Genomic DNA, 22746 nt, shown 5'->3' with positions numbered 1-22746 from the left:
GATGTTGTCAAAGACTGATTCTGCAGGGACAGAAACATTGACGCTTGCCTTGATCGGTTCCAAAGACCTTTGCTTCATCAACCTCGAGTGGTAGAGGGCTGGGTGGGTCTGAGACCCTCACCCCAGGGAGGCACCCAGCCTTTAGCTCCCTCCAGCGGGTTGTCTGTTCTGATACAAATACGGTCACCAAGCTCCCCTGCCCTGGAGAGTCACTCAGAACCTGAGTATAGGTGGTATCTGGGTCAGCAGACTCGTCCCAGATGTCTGGAACAGGCCAGGACCCTCCCAACCCTGCCATTCACTCTGAACTTGCGTTTGCATCTCCTAAAGAGCATCTGAACCCACAAGAAAAGCCCACCACTTCCCTTTTCTACTGTTAGCAGAAAAAGGACAGCACATAAATGAGGGCATTTAGGCTTCAGTATGAAAAAGCAGGGGAAGGATAAACTGGGAGTTTGGGATTAACAGGTACACACTACGATATACAAAATAGATAATCAACAAGGACCTACTGTACAACACAGGGGACTCTACTCAATATTCTGTAGTAACTGTGGGAAAAGAATCTAAAAAAGAATGGATATATGTATAAATGAATCACTGTGCTGTACACCTGAAACTAACGCAACATTGTAAATCATCTTTACGCTCATATAAAATGAATTTTTAAAAATGAAATTCATACTCATTTGCTAAAAACTTCCTTTGTTCATTGCCCAGAAGTTTTTTTCCTGGGAGTCCGTAGGTTGAAATCAAGGTGAGATTACTGAACTTCAGATGAGAGCTAAGGAGAAAGAAGAAAAAAAAAAAAAAGTAAAGCACAATTCTGTGAGAGTTCATTGTAATTCAATTGAACCTTATTTCACATGTCTTCTAATTGTCGCTGCTTTCTTTGACTGTAGCAACTCTTTTTACAAAAACCTTTCAAGAGAACCAACCATTTAAAGGAGAAAGAGGGCATTGGAACAGCTATTGACAGGAACTTCCCAAACTGCCGGCCAGTGAAGGCAGAACATTAATTTTTAAAAATTTGCTTTTCAGAGTAAAACAAAATCAAACTCCAAATTAGGAGGAAGCAGGTGGATTTAGTGTAAGTCACAGTTGGGAAGATCTCCTGGAGAAGGGATAGGCTACCCACTCCAGTATGCTTCCCTCATGGTTCAGATGGTAAAGAATCCACATGTAATGTGGGAGACCTGGGTTCAATCTCTGGGTTGGGAAGATCCCCTGGAGGAGGGCATGGAAACTCACTCCAGTACACTTGCCTGGAGAATCCCCATGAACAGAGGAGCCTGGTGGGCTACAGTCCGTGGGGTTGCAAAGAGTCGGACATGACTGAGCAACTAAGCATGCGCGCGCGCGCGCGCGCACACACACACACACACACACACACACACACACAAGCAAAGTTTGAGTTTCAGATGACTTCTGAGAAATGGCATGGAACCCTAACCACTACAGTGAAAACTTGCTGAGTGCCTACACTCAGGGGTTCTGCGAGGCCCTCCCCAAGTCCTTGAAGCAGTACTATTACTACCCTGACTTTATTGTGTGAAATGGAGGCAAAGTGATTTGCCCAAGACAGTACACCCAGGAAGTCTGGAGGTAGGACGTGAACCACGTTGTTTGGCTCTAGCATCTTCTCATCTGACCTTGGTCTCCACTGCCCTGTAAGACCCCAAACTGTGGACAGGGATGCAAAGGTCATCTAATTCCCACAGTCAACAATAGATTTATGACTTTCAGATGTTTGTAACTACTCAAATCAAGAGGCCACAGCATCACAGAGGAGAGAATGCTGGAGGATTCCTTTCAAGAGCAAAGCTGCCTTATATTTATTCGCATCAGGCTTTCCAGGGCTCAAGGTGCGCTTATGGGTATCGTCATAGAGATTAATCTTCAAAACAATTTCTGCCAGGGGCAGGAGGCAGGTTTGCATTTATCCGTATTTCAGACTGAAGAAAATCAAGGTTGGAAATGGTAGATAATTTCTTCATGGTCAGGAAGGTCAGAAGCAGCTGGACCAGAAATGAAAGCCTTGCCTTCTGACCCCAGGTAGCACCTGTTGGATTCACCCAGGTTTCCCGGAGACCAGCGCCCAGGGGGGTGGTGAGCAGTCCACTCAGCACACACGTTAAGTGGGCACTTCTCTGCGCTCCTTCCCTCTAGGTCTCCCTGAAATATTTACAGCTCTCCTGCTGGGCAGATCTACTCTCCAGCTAGAGTCAGCAACATTTTCTGGGTGAGCTGATCTTCTCCTGGCCTTCAGCAGGACAAGGAAGGTATTTTTTTTTTTCCCTAAAAATCTCTTCTTGGTTCACCCCTCCCCTTACACCAACCACTGCCAAAAAAGAAACCATCTCCAAGTTAGAGAAGAACACCCGCCGTCCTTACCCAGGAGGGAACTGGAAAATTTCCAAACGTGGAAATGCTATCAATTTGCTGACAATCTGTTAAGTACCATTAAAAGCCGGAGCCTTTTGGTGAGGGCACACACGGCCAGCAATGGAATAAACTCAACTGCACCTGACATTTAAAAGTAGCTAAATATTATGAAAGGGTCTGCTCTAAAGTCTCTAGGGATGTGTGTCATTTAAAGGCCGAATATTCTTATTTGATACAAAGAAAACAAAGAACATCTATCCTCTAACAATAATAATTTTGAATCCTTTCAAATAACATAAAGGTTACAATTAACCCCAACTACTTAGGGCTGCCAGTCTGCAAACACACCAATCGTAGGCCTTTGATTTCTTACCATTTAATGGAAAATGCAAATAATAATATGTGTTTATACTCACGTGTAGTCAAAATTTATCTGGGCTTTGGAGGCTAAGTGATCAAAATGTGGTTTATGTTATATAAATAACATCTATATGCAGGCCTCTTTCACATCTCTGTGTGAATAGGAGGCGTAGTGATTATTCAGTGATATCTTTTACAACAAAAACAATCTCTTTGGCACTGAATAATTTGAACTAACAACACGGACCACTTGTAGAATGACTTTAATTTGCCAAATTACTGCCCTGCATTAACTGTATAACTATATTATACAGTTAAAAGTTTCAACAAAAGATTAGAGGAGGGGCATTTTCTTAATTTTTATCTATTCATTCATTTTTATCTATTTTTATTTACTCCTCAGCTTCAGCCTCAGCCAAATTCCTTCTGCATTCTTCCTCGTGGCTTCTATGATTCTTCATCCACTCTTCAGGGTTGCCATTTCACCCTTTCTCATTCTCCTTACTATGCCTTTGCTCATTTTCAACTGAGAACACCTCTCGTGTCATAAAGGAAAACAGAAAAGAGCCCCCCCAGCAGGAGCCCTCCCCCATTTTCCTTTTTGCCACCTCCACATTCTCCAACAACAGCAATCTTCCTTCCCCCTCCGATTCAGAAGACAGAGGTCTCCCATTAATCCTGTCTCCTCTGCAAGCTCCCCTCCTGCCTCTTCCAGCAAACTCCTCTTTTAACTGTACTTAAGAAACCTGAAAGTGACCTGTCTCGTACTGATAAGGTGGAGCCATGCCATCAGCAGACCCCGCTTCTCTGCTTCTCAGTGTGTGCCTTCCGTTCCTAAGGTCACCTCAGGTCCAAGGCGGCTCCTGGAGCTCCTGCCATCACATGCCCCCTACATCCACATTATAGGCGGAAGGGAGGAGGAATGGGTAGAAACGGCTGCTCTTTAAGGAGCTTCCCTGAAAGTCTCACGTGATGTGTCTGCTAACATAGCAGAACTTAGTGACGTGGCCGTATGTAGCAGCAAGGGAGGCTGGGAAATATGGTTTTTCAAAGAGAAACACACTGGGTTTTCCAAGAACCACACTACCCAGGGTTCTGTTATCAAGACAAAGTACAGAATAAATACTGGGCGGCAGCTAGAAGTCTCTATGCACTGACTTAAGGAACAGTGGGTGGGAATGAGGGAAGATCCTCATAGTATCCAGGGTCCAGGCAGGAAGTGGACAGTCGACTCCACAGGGGGTTTGACTGAAGAAAGGCAGAGATGTGTGCAGGCTTCTGGGGCTCACCCATGGACTAGCAATGGTGGGTAAGGTGCCACTGTTGATGGTAATCCTGAGGAGGGAGGGCTGGAGGACACAGGGACGGGTGGGGCCATGGAGGAGGCCCTGTCCAGGAGCTAACATATAGAACTCTCAATCTGAGATGGCACTGCCTTGAGATTCTCCTTGAAGACTGCTTTCTTCACCATCTCCTCCTCCATGGCCCATCTACCCTTTGCCAAGCTTCCCAGGCTCCATGCTCAGCCTGGGATTGACCAGGTGATGGAATTGACCACCATGACTTCATCTTACATCTTTATACTTTTTTTTTTTCTGAGCTGGAAACCTAATTTCCAGACACCCATCAGTCCTAATGTGGCCACTCCACAGGCATACCAAATTCATTATGTGTCCAAACAACGGATCTGTGGCCCCTCCCACTTCTCTTTCAACTTCATCAAAGACATGGTCAACTGACCACCTCTTAAGTTAGGAACCTGGGGCTCCTACCCTCCCTCTCCTTCCCCACAACTGGTCACCATGTCCAGTTATGTTTGTGTTGTCCACGTCTCTTGAACACCCGACACCTGCCATTCCCAGGACACACTGCCTTAGCTCACCTTCTTGCCTAGAGAAAACAGTACCAGGGTTAGTCTCTCTGGCACAAGTATCTCTCCTGTCTATCTTCCTGGGAACTCTTTTTAAATTAAATCCAAGCTCAATTGTTCCTGGCTTAAAGTCCCCATGTCTGCTCAACACTTTGGTGAATGCAGAGCAGGGTGGCTAAGACCATAGGGTCAGGGGTCAGAGGTCAGATTGCCTTACTGGACCCCTGGCTGGAGCACTTTCTAGTTCTTTGGCCTCAGGCTAGTTATTCAGCCTTTCTGTGGCTCAGTTTCTGCCTGTGAAATGAAAATAATAAAGTCTCACTCCTCATATGAGTGATGTGAGGATGAGATTAAATAGCACGTATAAAACGCTGAGAATATTTCCTGCTACACTGAACATTTTCAATGCATGTTAATTATTTTTATGACCAAAACATTAAGTTCAAATTCATGAGCATGGTATCTCAGTTCCTATGTTTGGGGCATACCCTTGCCTCCCCACTCTTCTTTGAAAGTCAATCTTCTTGCTGTTCCATGAAGTTCCTGCCTCTTTCGTGCCTTTATATGAAATTACCACCAGCATTTCCATTTTATCTCCAACCTCATATCTTTCTGTGATAGCTATCTCTGTCAACCTGATTTAGAAACATCCAAATATTTAATTTCTTAAATTTATAACTGAGTATCAGATAATCTTCCAGTCCAGCATTTCTCATGATGTACTCTGCATATAAGTTAAATAAACAGGGTGGCAATATACAACCTCGACGAACTCCTTTTCCTATTTGGAACCAGTCTGTTGTTCCATGTCCAGTTCTAACTGTTGCTTCCTGACCTGCATACAAATTTCTCAAGAGGCAGATCAGGTGGTCTGGTATTCCCATCTCTTTCAGAATTTCCCACAGTTTATTGTGATGCACACAGTCAAAGGCTTTGGCATAGTCAATAAAGCAGAAATAGATGTTTTTCTGGAACTCGCTTGCTTTTTCCATGATCCAGTGGATGTTGGCAATTTGGTCTCTGGTTCCTCTGCCTTTTCTAAAACCAGCTTGAACATCAGGAAGTTCACAGTTCACATATTGCTGAAGCCTGGCTTGGAGAATTTTGAGCATTACTTTACTAGCGTGTGAGATGAGTGCAATTGTGTGGTAGTTTGAGCATTCTTTGGCATTGCCTTTCTTTGAGATTGGAATGAAAACTGACCTTTTCCAGTCCTGTGGCCACTGCTGAGTTTTCCAAATTTGCTGACATATTGACTGCAGCACTTTGACAGCATCATCTTTCAGGATTTGGAACAGCTCAACTGGAATTCCATCACCTCCACTAGCTTTGTTCGTAGTGATGCTTTCTAAGGCCCACTTGACTTCACATTCCAGGATGTCTGGCTCTAGGTCAGTGATCACACCATCGTGATTATCTGGGTCATGAAGATCTTTTTTGTACAGTTGTTCTGTGTATTCTTGCCACCTCTTCTTAATATCTTCTGCTTCTGTTAAGTCCATACCATTTCTGTCCTTTATCGAGCCCATCTTTGCATGAAATGTTCCTTTGGTATCTCTGATTTTCTTGAAGAGATCCCTAGTCTTTCCCATTCTGTTGTTTTCCTCTATTTCTTTGCATTGATCACTGAAGAAGGCTTTCTTATCTCTTCTTGCTATTCTTTGGAACTCTGCATTCAGATGTTTATATCTTTCCTTTTCTCCTTTGCTTTTTGCTTCTCTTCTTTTCACAGCTATTTGTAAGGCCTCCCCAGACAGCCATTTTGCTTTTTTGCATTTCTTTTCCATGGGGATGGTCTAACCTCAGATATGCAGATGACACTACCCTTATGGCAAAGAGTGAAGAGGAACTAAAAAGCCTCTTGATGAAAGTGAAAGTGGAGAGTGAAAAAGTTGGCTTAAAGCTCAACATTCAGAAAACGAAGATCATGACATCAGGTCCCACCACTTCATGGGAAATAGATGGGGAAACAGTGGAAACAGTGTCAGACTTTATTTTTCTGGGCTCCAAAATCACTACAAATGGTGACTGCAGCCATGATATTAAAAGACGCTTACTCCTTGGAAGGAAAGTTATGACCAACCTAGACAGCATATTCAAAAGCAGAGACATTACTTTGCCAACAAAGGTTTGTCTAGTCAAGGCTATGGTTTTTCCTATGGTCATGTATGGATGTGAGAGTTGGACTGTGAAGAAGGCTGAGCGCTGAAGAATTGATGCTTTTGAACTGTGGTGTTGGAGAAGACTCTTGAGAGTCCCTTGGACTGCAAGGAGATCCAACCAGTCCATTCTGAAGGAGATCAGCCCTGGGATTTCTTTGGAAAGAATGATGCTAAAGCTGAAACTCCACTACTTTGGCCACCTCATGCGAAGAGTTGACTCATTGGAAGAGACTCTGATGCTGGGAGGGATTGGGGGCAGGAGGAGAAGGGGATGACAGAGGATGAGATGGCTGGATGGCATCACTGAGTCGATGGACGTGAGTCTGAGTGAACTCCAGGAGTTGGTGATGGACAGGGAGGCCTGGCATGCTTCGATTCATGGGGTCGCAAAGAGTCGGACATGACTGAGCGACTGATCTGATCTGATCTGATCTGATAATCTTATTAGTCATAATACTCTTAGTTATAGTACTCTTAGGTACTCTTAGAATACGCTGAGAGAGTTATAAAATACTCTTAGATATAATATTCTTAGCTAGTTATGGTGGCTCAGGCGGTAAAGAATCCACCAGCAATGTGGGAGACCGGGGTTCGATTCCCATGTTGGGAAGATCCCTTGGAGAAGGAAATGGCAACCCACTCCAGTATTCTTGCCTGAAGAATCCCATGGACAGAAGAGCCTGGCAGGCTACAGTCCCTGGGGTCGCCAAGAGTCAGACACAACTGAGCGACTTTCACAAGAGTATCAGTCCACAATCATTATACTGTTTATCATGTACATATAGACCTTAGCTTTTCTTCAGATGAAATATGGAGGTACCATTTCACACCAGTCAGAATGGCTGCGATCCAAAAGTCTACAAATAATAAATGTTGGAGAGGGTGTGGAGAAAAGGGAACCCTCTTACACTGTTGGTGGGAATGCAAACTAGTACAGCCACTATGGAGAACAGTGTGGAGATTCCTTAAAAAACTGGAAATAGTATTCCCATACGACTCAGCAATCCCACTACTGGGCATACACACCGAGGAAACCAGAATTGAAAGAGACACGTGTACCCCAAGGTTCATACAGCACTGTTTATAATAGCCAGGACATGGAAGCAACCTAGATGTCCATCAGCAGATAAATGGATAAGAAAGCTGTGGTACATATACACAATGGAGTATTACTCAGCCATTAAAAAGAATACATTTGAATCAGTTCTAATGAGGTGGATTAAACTGGAGCCTATTATACAGAGTGAAGTAAGCCAGAAAGAAAAACACCAATACAGTATACTAACGCATATATATGGAATTTAGAAAGATGGTAATGATAACCCTGTATGCGAGACAGCAAAAGAGACACAGATGCACAGAACAGTCTTCTGGACTCTGTGGGAGAGGGAGGGGGGGAATGATTTGGGAGAATGGCATTGAAACATGTGTAATATCATATAAGAAATGAATTGCCAGTCCAGGTTCGATGTAGGATACAGGATGCTTGGGGCTGGTGCACTGGGATGACCCAGAGGGATGGTACAGGAAGGGAGGTGGGAGGGGGGTTCAGGATGGGGAACACGTGTACACCTGTGGCGGATTCATGTTGATGTATGGCAAAAACAATACAATGTTGTAAAGTAATTAACCTCCAATTAAAATAAATAAATTTAAATTAAAAAAAGAAATATGGAGATAAAACATTTAAGGCTTTTATTCTTTCAATATTCAAAATTCAGTATTATTTCAATATTCAATATTCAAAAAGTTCCTGCACACAGAAGAGGGGATCACGGGGGCATTTGGGTATGGACATGCATTAGACGAGATGGCAGAAGCAGTGGCACCTCGGAAAAGGCACTATCTTGGGTCTCACACTATTGGCTTTATGCGTGAAAACAAAATCTAGCATCCCCGTAAGCCCTCCACTCTGAAATCAAAGGTCATCATGTCGTGGAACCAAAAAAAAAAAAGTTCAAGTGAAGTGCTCAGGCCAATGAAAGATTAAACAAGTGCACCTGCATTTTCACAGCAGATAATTCCAGTGGGATTTCATGTTGCTGTGGATACAGAGGGAGGAATGGCTCAAAGACACTTGTGAGGCAGGGAGGGATTAGAGTATCCAGGGAAATAAGTAAAAGGTATTGCGTTTCGTTCCATGCTTTGGAAGGACAGCGACAGAATTAGGTCTAAACGTTCTTATCCTTCACATAAAGAGGGTCACATTGCCAAGTTATGGTGAACACGATAAAAGAAACACAATGCTTCTCAGGTTGCTTACCCTTCTGGGCAGTAGAAACCTGTCAATCTGCCAGTGAATACATATTATTTTTTATTTTTATGTTTTTGCTGATTTCCTTGGGGGGGCACATAATTAGGACAACCAAAGCAAGTAATTTAATTAACTGTTTCCATTAATGGTTTTATTCAAACAAACAGATAATGTGGAGGGAAACCAATTATCCTATATCAACCTAAATGCTACAATTTAATTTACTAAAATCTCTGCTTTCTGAATTGCTCAGGACAATGACAAAAATATTTGCCAACTGAACGGTGAATGTCAGCTCGAGATGGATATTTAACCTAACTGCACATTTGACTAGTCCAAGAACAACTCAGACTTAATCTGGTCTTAATGATACCACGTAATTTCACAAAATGAATAAAATGATGGAATTTCAAAGATAGGAGTTATGTGGACTTCCAATATGAGAGGAAAAATACAGGGAGAAAGCAAATCAACACAAAACCTTTCTTATGAGTAGAGAACCTATTAAGAGAATCTACCTTTTCCTTTGGAAAATGTTTAACTTCCTTCTGCAATATTTTTTTCTGCTTAGATCACAAAAGAGACTTTTGGACAACGTTCTTGGCCACTGACTTCATTTTTGTTGTGTGAGTGAAAATGACACACAGCAGCTGCCTGTGTGGCCACAAAGCTGTTGGTAACGGCACACTCTGACCTCCGGGGAAAACTGGATGGGTAGAAGCCTGTGATCAAGGATCCTGAGCCCTTTGAGAAGGGACGCAGTCAGCCTTCACCGAGTGGATGCCGTCCTGCATGTCTCCCCTGCTCCTGAAAGCCCCTGGAGGAACCAGGAAGGAGCCCAGAGGAAAGGGCCAAGGAAGAAGTGGCTTAAACCTGCCTGCGTCCAGGCTTGTGTGTGGGGTCAAGGATCTCTTATCAACACTGGATCCACAATTAGGCACAACGGCTTGCCTGGCATGACCTTGGTGCTCTGTGGATTCTCCAGGGACCTGGCAGTGGAGGGAGGCTGGTGGTTAGGATAAGGGGAGTTGGGCAGGGGAGATTTAGGGAGCACGATCTCAGAGGAAAAGCTTATGTATCTGTGCATGAAGGTTAAAACATAATCCTTACCAAAAAAAAAAAAAGAAAACGAATGTAATGCTTGAAATGTCCATGGAACAAATGAGAACAAAATTTGGGAGTTCCAACAAAAAGAACAAAATAAAATTGAGTTTTGCTTTATGATTTAGAGTAAATGATTTAAGATGTTTTCCTCTCTACAAACATGAAGTAAAAATGTCATTCCCTTCTCCAGTGGACCATATTTTGTCAGAACTCTCCACCATGACCCGTCCATCTTGGGTGGCCCTACAAGGCATGGCTCATAGTTAGACAAGGCTGTGGTCCATGTAATCAGACTGGTTAGTTTTCTATGATTGTGGTTTTCATTCTGTCTGCCCTCTGATGGAGAAGGATAAGAGGCAAACAAAACATGGTCCACTGGAGAAGGGAATGGCAAACCACGTCAGTATTCTTGTCTTTAGAACCCCATGAACACTATGAAAACGCAAAAAGATAGGACACTGAAAGACGAATTCCCCAGGTCAGCAGGTGCCCAATAAGCTACTGGAGATCAGTGGAGAAATAACTCCAGAAAGAATGAAGAGATGGAGCCAAAGCAAAAACAACACCCAACTGTGGATGTGACTGGTGATGGAAGTAAAGTCTAATGCTGTAAAGAGCAATATCGCATCAGATCAGATCAGTCGCTCAGTCGTGTCCGACTCTTTGCAACCCCATGAACTGCAGCACGCCATGCCTCCCTGTCCATCACCAACTCCCGGAGTTCACTCAGACTCACGTCCATCGAGACAGTGGTGCCATCCAGCCATCTCATCCTCTGTCGTCCCCTTCTCCTCCTGCCCCCAATCCCTCCCAGCATCAGAGTCTTTTCCAATGAGTCAACTCTTCACATGAGGTGGCCAAAGTACTGGAGTTTCAGCTTTAGCATCATTCCTTCCAAAGAAATCCCAGGGCTGATCTCCTTCAGAATGGACTGGTTGGATCTCCTTGCAGTCCAAGGGACTCTCAAGAGTCTTCTCCAACACCACAGTTCAAAAGCATCAATTCTTCGGCGCTCAGCCTTCTTCACAGCCCAACTCTCACATCCATACATGACCACAGGAGAAACCATAGCCTTGACTAGACAGATCTTTGTTGGCAAAATAATGTCTCTGCTTTTGAATATGCTGTCTAGGTTGGTCATAACTTTGCTTCCAAGGAGTAAGCGTCTTTTAATTTCATGGCTGCAGTCACCATCTGTAGTGATTTTGGAGCCCAGAAAAATAAAGTCTGACACTGTTTCCACTGTTTCCCCACCTGTAATGTTAGGTCCATGAATCAAGGCAAATTGGAAGTGGTCAAACAGGAGATGGCAAGAGTGAACATCAACATTTTAGGACTCAGTGAACTAAAATGGACTGGAATGGGTGAATTTAACTCAGAGGACCATTATATTTACTACTGTGGGCAAGAATCCCTTAGAAGAAATGGAGTAGTCATCATAATCAACAAAAGAGTCTGAAATGCAGTACTTGGATACAATCTCAAAAACGAATGATCTCTGTTTGTTTCCAAGGCAAACCGTTCAATATCATGCTAATCCAAGTCTATGCCCTGACCAGTAATGCTGAAGAAGCTGAAGTTGAATGGTTCTATGAAGACCTACAAGACCTTTTAGAACTAATCCCCCCAAAAGATGTCCTTTTCCTCATAGGGGACTGAAATGCAAAAGTAGGAAGTCAAGAAATACCTGGAGTAATAGGCAAATTTGGCCTTGGTGTGCAGAATAAATCAGGGCAAAGGCTAATAGAGGTTTGCCAAGAGAATGTACTGGTCATAGCAAACACCCTCTTCCAACAACACAAGAGAAGACTCTACACATGGACATCACCAGATGGTCAACACTGAAATCAGATTGATTATATTCTTTGCAGCCAAAGATGGAAAAGCTCTATACAGTCAGCAAAAACAAGAATGAGAGCTGACTGTGGCTCAGATCATGAACTCCTTATTGCCCAAGTCAGACTTAAATTGAAGAAAGTAGGGAAAACCACTAGAACATTCAGGTATGACCTAAATCAAATCCCTTATGATTAGACAGTGGAAGTAAGAAATAAATTCAAGGGGTTAAATCTGATAGAGTGCCTGAAGAACTATGGAATGAGGTTTGTGACATTGTACGGGAGGCAGTGATCAAGACCATCCCCAAGAAAAGAAAGGCAAAATGGTTGTCTGAGGAGGCCTTCCAAATAGCTGTGAAAAGAAGAGAAGTGAAAAGCAAAGGGGAAAAGGATATATACATCCACTTGAATGTAGAGTTCCAAAGAATAGCAAGGAGAGATAAGAAAGCCTTCCTCAGCGATCAATGCAAAGAAATAGAGAAAATCAATAGAATGGGAAAGACTAGAGATCTCTTCAAGAAAATTAGAGATACCAAAGGAACATTTCATGCAAAGATGTGCTCAATAAAGGACAGAAATGGTATGGACCTAACAGAAGCAGAAGATATTGAGAAGAGGTGGCAACAATACACAGAAGAACTAAACAAAAAAGATCTTCATGACCCAGATAACCATGATGGTGTGATCACTCACCTAGAGCCAGACATCCTAGAATGTGAAGTCAAGTGGGCCTTAGGAAGCATCACTATGAACAAAGCTAGTGGAAGTGGTGGAATTTCAGTTGAGCTATTTCAAATCCTAAAAGATGATGCTGTGAAAGTACTGTACTCAATATGCCAGCAAATTTGGAAAACTCAGCAGTGGCCACAGGACTGGAAAAGGTCAGTTTTCATTCCAATCCCAAAGAAAGGCAATGCCAAAGAATGCTCAAACTACCGCACAATTGCACTCGTCTCACACGCTAGTAAAGTAATGCTCAAAATGCTCCAAGCCAGGCTTCAGCAGTACATGAACTGTGAACTTCCAGATGTTCAAACTGGATTTAGAAAAGGCAGAGCAAACAGAGATCAAATTGCCAACATCCATTAGATCAAAGAAAAAGCAAGAGAGTTCCAGAAAAACATCTATGTCTGCTTTACTGACTATGCCAAAGCCTTTGACTTTGTGGATCACAACAAACTGCAGAAAATTCTTCAAGAGATGGGAGTACCAGACCACATGACCTGCCTCCTGAGAAATCTGTATGCAGGTCAAGAAGCAACAGTTAGAACTGGACATGGAACAACAGACTGGTTCCAAATCAGGAAAGGAATACACCAAAGCTGTATTTTGTCACCCTGCTTATTTAACTTATATGCAGAGTACATCATGAGAAATGCTGGGCTGGATGAAACACAAGCTGGAATCAAGATTGCTGGGAGAAATATTAATAACCTCAGATATGCAGATGACACCACCCTTATGGTAGAAAGCGAAGAACTAAAGAGCCACTTGATGAAAGTCAATGAGGAGTGAGAAAAAGTTGGCTTAAAACTCAACATTCAGAAAACTAAGATCATGGCATCCAGTCCTATCACGTCATGGCAAACAGATGGGAAAACAATGGAAACAGTGAGAGACTTTATTTTGGGGGGCTCCAAAATCACTGCAGATGGTGACTGCAGCCATTAAATTAAAAGATGCTTGCTCCCTGGAAGAAAAGTTATGACCAACCTAGATGGCATATTAAAAAGCAGAGACATTACTTTGCCACAAAGGTCTGTCTAGTTAAAGCTATGGTTTTTCCAGTAGTCATGTATGGATGTGAGAGCTGGACTATAAAGAAAGCTGAGTGCTGAAGAATTGATGCTTTTCAACTGTGGTGTTGGAGAAGACTCTTGAGAGTCCCTAGGACTGCAAGGACATCCAACCAGTCCATCCTAAAGGAAATCAGTCCTGAATATTCATTGGAAGGAACTGATGCTGAAGCTGAAACTCCAATACTTTGGCCACCTGATGCAAAGAACTGACTCATTGGAAAACACCCTGATGCTGGGAAAGACTGAAGGCAGTAAGAGAATGAGGATGAGATGGTTGGATCCATCACTGACTCAATGGATATGAGTTTGAGCAAGCTCTGGGAGTTAGTGATGGACAGGGAACCCTGGCATGCTTCCTGGGGGTCGCAAAGTCCATGGGGTCGCAAATAGTCAGACACAACTGAGTGACGGAACGGAACTGAAAAATGCCATACATTTATCCTTTGAGCATGTGCAAGGTGTAAATACCAAGATGGCACCTGTAAAAGGCAAACTGGAAATCCTTCACACACGAGAGGTAGCAAAGTACAAGACAGAATCAGAATCATCCCTCAAGACTGGAAAAAACAAGCATTGTGGGAATTCAATAGCAAATGAGAGTTGCCTTCCCTGGTGGTCAAGTGGCTAAGAATCCACCTGCCAATGTAGGAGACACAGGTTCAGTCCCTGGTCTGGGAGGATTCCACATGCCACGGAGCAACTAAAGCTGTGGGCCACAAATACTGAATCCCATGCACCCTAGATAGAGCCTGTGCTCTGCAACAAGAAGCCACCACAGTGAGAAGCCATGTACCGCAACAAAGAGTAACCCCCATTCGCTGCAACTAGAGAAAGACCATGTAGCAACAAAGACCCAGTGCAGCCAAAAATAAAATAAAAAGAAGTAAATAAAAAGACCTGGATAGTTTTAAAAAGCAGGTGAGATCACTTCCGGGCGGGGAGGGTGAGGAGGGTGCTATGCTTTGGGCACATACTGGAGGTTAGGAAAGCTTTATTGACACAGTCAGGGCAGGTTTCCTCATGCTTGGCAGGTATCTTCTTGGGCCTTCATTCTTCATGGTGAATAGCTGAAGCATGAAGCTTTGTGAAATGCTTTCTACTGGGTCCAATTCAACACGTAAATACTATGAACCTGGGGCAATGGCTTCAGCTAGACAATGTTTAATGATATGTTAATAATTATGCCTGGTAAGCCCCAAAGTAACAATGTGACTTAGAAGTTATATGATTTGTTGAGAATCAGAAAATGTGGTTTGGAAGACACAGCCCATAAAAACAGCTCAATTACAATGAGCAATCAGAGGGGGCAAAATAGGTTTCCTTATGGCTAAGACTGCCAAGTTTGAGGAAAAGTCTCCATAAATGGTGATTAAACCTGGCTGTGTGTAAAAATTACCTGGAGAGTCTTAAAAATACACATTCTTTGTGTGCACTGCAACTCTGCTGGATTGTTACCACAGGAACAGGGTCTCAGGAAGTTGTCTTTTTGTAACTACCACCTAGTCACCCTTACCCAGAAAAGTAGCTTTGATTATAGAATTGTAGAGTTTGGAATTTTCGCAAACTGTTGCTTTTATAAAAAGTTGTTGTTTTAGTCACTAAGTTATGTCTGACTCTTTTGCTACCCCATGAACTGTAGCTCACCGGGCTCCTCTGTCCATGGGATTTCCCAGGCAAGAGTACTGGAGTGGGTTGCCATTTCCTTCTCCAGGGGATCTTCCCGACCCAGGAAGCTTCTTGCCCACTTTGTTCCCACTGAGGTTTTGGAGGAGCAGAACGCCTGGGTTCTCTCTAGAGCCTCCAGGATGCCTGGGGACAGAGGTGGCAGATCAGGACAGCCTCCTGACACGGTTTTCTCTTCTTGCCTCTCTTCCCTCTGCCTTTGTCTAGACCCGCCCACTTTGTTAAAGGGCTGCTGCTGCTGTTGCTAAGTCGCTTCGGTCGTGTCTGACTCTGTGTGACCCCGTAGACGGCAGCCCACCAGGCTCCCCCGTCCCTGGGATTCTCCAGGCAAGAACACCGGAGTGGGTTGCCATTTCCTTCTCCAATGCATGAGAGTGAAAAGTGAAAGTGAAGTCGCTCAGTCGTGTCCGACTCCTAGCGACCCCATGGACTGCAGCCCACCAGGCTCCCCCGTCCCTGGGATTCTCCAGGCAAGAGTACTGGAGTAGGGTGCCATCGCCTTCTCCATCGTTAAAGGGCAATGGTGTAAATATTAAGAAAAGAGAATATAGACTTCCCTGGTGGTCCAGTGGCTAAGACTACACGCTCCCAGTGCAGAGGACTGGGTTCCACCCTTGGTCAGGGAACTAGATCCTGCTCGCCACAACTAAGGCTGGGCGCAGCCAAATAAGTATTTTTAAAAACCAAAAGAAAGGAGACCAAACAAAAGAAACCAGGTTAGGAGGGGACCCCCCCTCACACACACACATCTCCTGTAAATGATCCTCCTGCCTCAGTGCTTTCCTGCCTTCTCTGCCCAGGGTCACCCCCTGACTGTGGCAGCTTGAAGAACAGGATGGAAGCATAGCCCAAGAGTGACCAGATGGACAAGAATTGGTGGGTAAATACCTGCTTCCTTGAGCACAGAGGGACAGCTCCCAGATGTGACCCTGCAGGTCCTGGCAGCACTGAGCCTCAGTGTCTACAATGACCCAAAGGCACATGATCTGGGGGATTTGCTGGCTTTCCTGCCTGTCCCATCTCACCTGCTTACTCAGGTAGTTCTCAGAGATCACCTCCAAATAAACTTCTGCTGCTGCTGCTAAGTCACTTCAGTTGTGTCCGACTCTGTGCGACCCCATAGACAGCAGCCCACCAGGCTTTCCGGTCCCTGGGATTCTCCAGGCAAGAACACTGGAGTGGGTTGCCATTTCCTTCTCCAATGCATGAAAGTGAAAAGTGAAAGTGAAGTCGCTCAGTCGTGTCCAAATCTATGCAACCCCTGGACTGCCGCCTACCAGGCTCCTCCGTCCATGGGATTTTCCAGACAAGAGTACTGAAGTGGGGTGCTATTGTCTTCTCCCCAAATAAACTACTGGCACCAAATTCTTTGTTTTCAGCATTTGCATGAATGCAAACCAAGATAGGGGCCAATGTCATCATTTGAAAATGAGCTGATTGCAGGGGCTGGAGGCTGAGCAGGTGACTGTCACTGGTCCACATGTGTGGTTTATGTTTCGTGCCATCATGGAGAAAGTGCTTCCTATTTAACATCTTTCACCCCAGGGGCTCAGAGAACCCACAAAACACGGCAGTTAGCTGATCCCCAAAAAGGCCTGACATTGCTCAGAGAGGCTGCTTTCCTTTATTTCTGGGAGCCTCTAAAATGAGCCACTGGAAATGAGAAAAGATCTCCTGAAGAGAGCAGGAAGGAATGCTGTCAGTAAACGAAGATACTTTCATTTAACCTTAGTCACAGGCCACCTCAGAGATACTGTGGATTTGGTTCCAGACCCACAATAAAGCCAATATCCCTATAAAGTGAGTCACCTGTTTGTTTGTTTGTTTGTTTTGGTTTCCCAGTGCACACAAAAGTTATGTTTGCAAAACACTATAGTCTATTCAGTGCACAATAACATGTGTCTACAAAAACAACATACTAACTAAAAAATAAGTTTTTCCTATAAAATGGTAACCATCATCTGACAACGCAGGGCTTCCACAAACCTTCAATTTGTAAAAACAATGCAGTATCTGCAAAATGCAGGAAAACCCAGGGATGCCTGTGCGCTTCAATACTAGGATCAGGTTCGGAAAGCTGATGGTGATGAGGACGGCTCTGGATCAGTCTTTTCTGGATGCGGGATGCCAGCTCCTTCTGCCTGGGGAGGCACTGTCCCCGCCCCTCACCTTCCATCTCCCCAGGCCATCAGAGGGGCCTCTGTACCAGCCTTCCTCCCCCCGCCGCCCCGCCACCACAGGCCCCATCGTGATGCCAACGCAACAAGATGTGATATGTGACTTGCCCCAGGGATCTCTTGCCTGCTCCACAGCAGGTGCCACGGCCCGGCCGCCACCTCACATTTCCGGGGTACCCAGAGGGCGATCGGAGCCAGCACAGGGCCCTCAATCCCTGGGGCAGAGGCCAGCAGTACACAACAGGACAGCCAGCAACCTGTTCGCTGGGGTTCAGCTCCGAGATCAGCACGTAAGCACTACTTAATGAATCACCTAATTAGTGACAGGCCACACTGACGACCTCAGCTGTCCTCAGACAAAGGTGGAGATAAGAAGCCTCATTAAGTTGTGAGCGCTTGGCTGCAGCCGCCAGATCCACAGTTACGCTGGCACGGCATGGTCCTGTGCCACCTGATAGCGCGTGTTCCGGGCACCTGGCACAACCGCGGCTTCACAAACGTGCCCTGTAGTTCCAGGCTGTTCTTAGTTACCTTGACATGCCCACGGGGATGTGGGATCAGGGGCCGATGAAAACCAGAAATTCCACCCTGGGGTGAGATGACACGGTGGGAATTTTGACACCTCTTCCTGGGGGCAGGAGTGGAAGACGAGGCAGTGGGGGGCCTGGCGCCCACTGGAGCTCCCCGAGAACCAAAGGGCATCTTCCTCCAACCACCCAGAGTTGTGGGGACACCACCCGGGGCTGCTTTCAGTCACTGTCATCTCAGGGTTCATTCATGCGTTTCTCTAGGGCCATTAGAGGCTCCTCGAGAGATTCTTTACATCAGAATTGAATTAGGAAAGATTTTAAAGTAATGGATTAAAAGGGGCTGCTCCATAATTGGGAGTAAATAATATAATACACAAGGCATAGAGACACATGAGCTGAAACAGAATCAAACAGTAACTGCTTCAGCTCAGTGGCTTGATGACAAAGACAGAAGGAAGAAGCTGTTGTGTACAATTCTGGAAGATAAAATGTCTATCTAGGATACTGACGGTGGCAGGGCCTGAGGCTCTGTGTTTCTAATAAGCTCCCAGGTGATGCTTATCTCGCTGGAATACAGACCGAACTTTCGAGTAAAAAGGACATAAGACATAAAATGAGTTCATGGACCTGGTTCTTATCCCACCCCCCTTTTTTGGTAGAGCATGTCCATAATTCTTTTTTAAAGCTGATTTTGGAGTACCGTTGTGGAAAGCCCAACACTGTGAAAGCATTGCATTTGGAGAGTTCTGCAGGAACAAGGAGCTGGTAAAAATATGACTGGCTATGAGGAAAGAGGTCCCTTGCTTTTTGGAAAGAGCTCTCTGACTTCCTTGCAAAGCTCTCCTTTAGGACACAGCATCTCCCTGACAGGTGATGGAAGCTCCCCTCTGGACCTGGCTCTTGATCTGAGAACGGGGACTTAGACTAAACTCTGACAGAGTTGGTGGAGCTCCTGGTGTGACAGCACCTCAGGGTTGGCAGGACTGGGGGTCCCCTGCCATGTCCCTCCCTTAGCAGGGGAACTGATGGCTGAGGCCAAGAGCTTTCTGCCAAAAACCAGTGTTTGGGGTTTTAAGCAGAAGGACCAGGAAGGATAAGACCAAACAACTACAATGCCTAAGACAACACCTTTCTGTCCCAACGGGCCAGGCAGCCAAACAAACACCACCTATCAATCATGAAAACTACAGTTTTAATATAGCTCATGTCCATCACCTGAATGTCTTGGGCACGATGAAAAACACAGCAAAGAGTCTTAAAAATTCCCTTTTCCCTCCACTTTACTGCCCTCTATTCCACAGATGAGTGGGGGTTTTCTACTCTATGCCCCCCACCTCAAGAAAGCTCCCTGGCATGCCTGCTGTCCTCCCCCTGCCCAGCCCCTGGTCCCCACCATGGGGGCACATGTCCCGGCAAGGTGGGTGATGGGGAAGGAGGCCAGGATGTGCCCTCCAGGTGGGGCCTGGGGTTCTGAACACGTTCCCTCCTCTGCCCCTTGCAGAGTTGCTTGGGCACAGTGCCCTCAGAAGACAGATGCACAAGACCTGGGTGTGGGAGATGGGGGACCAGTTAGCTGAGCCTCCCCTCCACCCTGAGTCACCCTCCCCTTTCCCCTTTGTATCAGCCAGGCAGGGCTGGCTCAGGAGGGTTGACAGAGACCGTAGAAAGTCTAAGGCCACTCAACTCAGCACCAGAGGATTCACCAGAACCAGGAGGACATGGACGCACGTGGCAAGTGGTGTGTGTCTCTAGAAATGCCTGCCAGTCATGTCACCGGGCACTGGAAGGCCCAGGAGGCCTTGCCCTCATAAGGACAAGAAGAAGTCACCGAGCAATCCACTAGCCTGATGACCAGACAGGAAGGGTGTCCTCTGAGCAGGCGTGCCTGTGGGTGGGTAGCAGCTGAGGACCAGACAATGTTGTACTAAAATCCAAAACCCCAAACATCCCCTCAACACTCCCTCCCCACGTGGAGCTCACACCCGGGTATCTGTGTTAGTTGGTGAAAGTGAAAGTTGCTCAGCTGTGTCTGACTCTTTGTGATCTTCTTTGCGATTCTCCAGGACAGAATACTGGAGTGGGTAGCCTTTCCCTTCTCCAGGGGATCTTCCCAACCCAGGGATAGAACCCAGGTTTCCCGCATTGCAGGCGGATTCTTTACCAGCTGAGCCATCAGAGAAGCCCAAGAATACTGAAGTGGGTAGCCTATCCCTTCTCCAGTGGAGCTTCCCGACCCAGGAATCGAACTGGGGTCTCCTAGTTGCAGGCAAGCTATGAGGGAAGCCCCCTGATGCGTTAGTTGGTGACTGTGGACAAATCACATCAACATCCTAGTAGCGTCATGGCGCTTGGGGAAAGAAGAACATGACAAGGCCAAGAACTTCTGCAAGGGCTGCTTTTGGTGTCTGAAGAGGAGACCCAAGGTGCTTTGCAGTTTTTCTGCATGTAAACAATGAAAGAACAAAGAGTTGTGTTTGCTTTGTCACCAGATGACAGGGTGACCAGATTTTCTGGAAAAAGAGGTTGTTGTACTGGGCCTCAGATGGATTTTCTGGAAACTACAGGGCCCCACCTGGGTTTAATAACACAGAGCAGGAGCACAGGAAGGCGACTCCTAAATCTTGCCTCCAAAATGTGGATTTAATCCTCACTGGAGGTCAGTGCTTGGTGAAAACTGTGTTTCTTCCATTTCATTCCAACTCGAATCATTTATAAAATCCATTTCAAATGGCAGTTAAACTGTTAAGTAAAATCTACAGCAGGTTACTATGGTGATTGCTGATTTGAAATAATTAGAGAACATAATGAGAGAACTATTTCCTCTCTTCGGGATTAGATATCCGTAAACTGATACTGGTCTATTTTTAGTGGACGTAATCTGTGCAACGATGATAGAGAAGCACGAGTGCTTTAAAATGCTTTAAAAAGGTCTGTCTGATTGAGGAATTTAATCAACCAAGTACTTATATCAAAATTTATACCTGTCTTTATTAAATCTAAGTTGATTCCATAAAAAGAAAATTATATGTGTATGTATCAATGTAATCATTTTTAACAAGACATAATGACTGGATATATAGCTAAATTAAAATTTAAGATCTGTTTATGATAACTTCTTCTCTACTATAATTTCACAACTCCACCCAGATCATTCATCATTCAAAAATGGCTGCACACAACTGCTGTTCAGAATCTTAGGTGAGGCGTCCTGTAAGAACAGGGAAGACTTCAGACTACAGAATGGCACAGGCAGTGAACAGGAAGTTTCCTGAGTGCATCTCATGATTCCTTTCTTGCAATGCAAGAAGATTGCAGTAAACTGACCACAGTATTTAAAGCCTGTGAACTTTGTTCTAATTTCAATAAAGACAGGAGACCTATGGGACTTCCCTGGCTGTCCAGCAGCTAAGACTCCGTGCTCCCAATGCAGGGGGCCCAGGTTCAACCCCTGCTCAGAGAACTAGATCCTGCATGCTGCATCTTACAGTTGGCATGAATGTTGCAACGAAGGTGGAAGATTCTGCGTGCCGCGACCAAGACTCAGCACTACCAAATATATATATTTATTATTATTATTTTTTTAATTAGGACTTTGCTGGTGGTACAGTGGATCTGAATCTGCCTGCCAACGCAGATGACATGGGGTCAATCCCTGGTCCAGGAAGATTCCACGTGCCTCAGAGCAACTAAACCCGCACGCCACAACTACTGAGCCGGCACCCAGAGCCTGTGCTCTTCAGAAGAGAAGCCAGCACACCACAGCAAAGAGTAGCCCCCGCTCGCCACAACTAGAGAAAGCCCATGCCCAGCAATGGTGACCCAGCACAACCAAAAATTAATTAATTAAAAAAAATTAAAGACAGGTGACTTAAATCTGGTTAACTAAGGGTGTGTTCTGAATAACTGAACAAACTGGCTAGGAAGTGAAAAAATCTTCCATTAAATGTGAGGTCAGATGAGTAAACTAATCACCTGGGGTTAGCTCATCCCCCTGTCCACCAGGAACAAATACCTTCTAGGGTTCCTTGCCTCTGCCCCTTTCCTTGTTTAGCCCTCACCACTCAGTTGTGGGGATATCTTTCCCCCTTTGCCCAATCCCCTCTTAGCACCTACAGTTTTGAACGGTAGCCAAAGTTTTCTCATGTGATCCTGAGCAAAAGATTTTGGGAAAGAAATATTCTCTAACTTAGGAGTCTGCATTTCCTCCAAACCAGGGTCTTTGAAAACACGTGGAGACTTTTTATAAAAGTAACCTGGATCTGAGAGAAGTCAGGAACACACTGGCAGTTCCGTGCCGGTGGTGGAGATACCAGGCCACAAACACAAGTTCTTGGACAATAACCTGGGGCTCTTCCTGTTAAAGAGGAACTGAAATTTGGTGAGCAAATAGAAAGCTAGTGGGGGGGAGCTGAGAAGACTCAGGAATCACCTATCAGGACAATGGGCAGAAATTATGCATTGCTTCAAGGATAATAGAAAACAGCTCAAACAGATGCATGAACCTCAATTGTCCTGGGGGAATTGAGGTATTGAGGACAGGTACTCTGTCCCCTGGCACCCAAAATGCAGGGGTCGAAAGAAACA

General features: G+C 45.1%; 1 protein-coding gene across 1 annotated transcript in view; it reads right to left on the bottom strand.

Moving 5' to 3' along the window:
• Positions 1 to 22746, bottom strand: part of CFAP61 (cilia and flagella associated protein 61) — a 246527-nt gene that overhangs the window by 84168 nt on the left and 139613 nt on the right. The window contains 1 exon segment of the mRNA XM_059892834.1: positions 686 to 784. Within this exon segment, the coding sequence (XP_059748817.1) occupies positions 686 to 784 (99 nt within the window).

Source organism: Bos taurus, chromosome 13 (genome assembly GCF_002263795.3).
Source record: "Bos taurus isolate L1 Dominette 01449 registration number 42190680 breed Hereford chromosome 13, ARS-UCD2.0, whole genome shotgun sequence".
Taxonomy (NCBI): domain Eukaryota; kingdom Metazoa; phylum Chordata; class Mammalia; order Artiodactyla; family Bovidae; genus Bos; species Bos taurus.
This window is presented reverse-complemented; position numbering and strand designations above follow the sequence as displayed.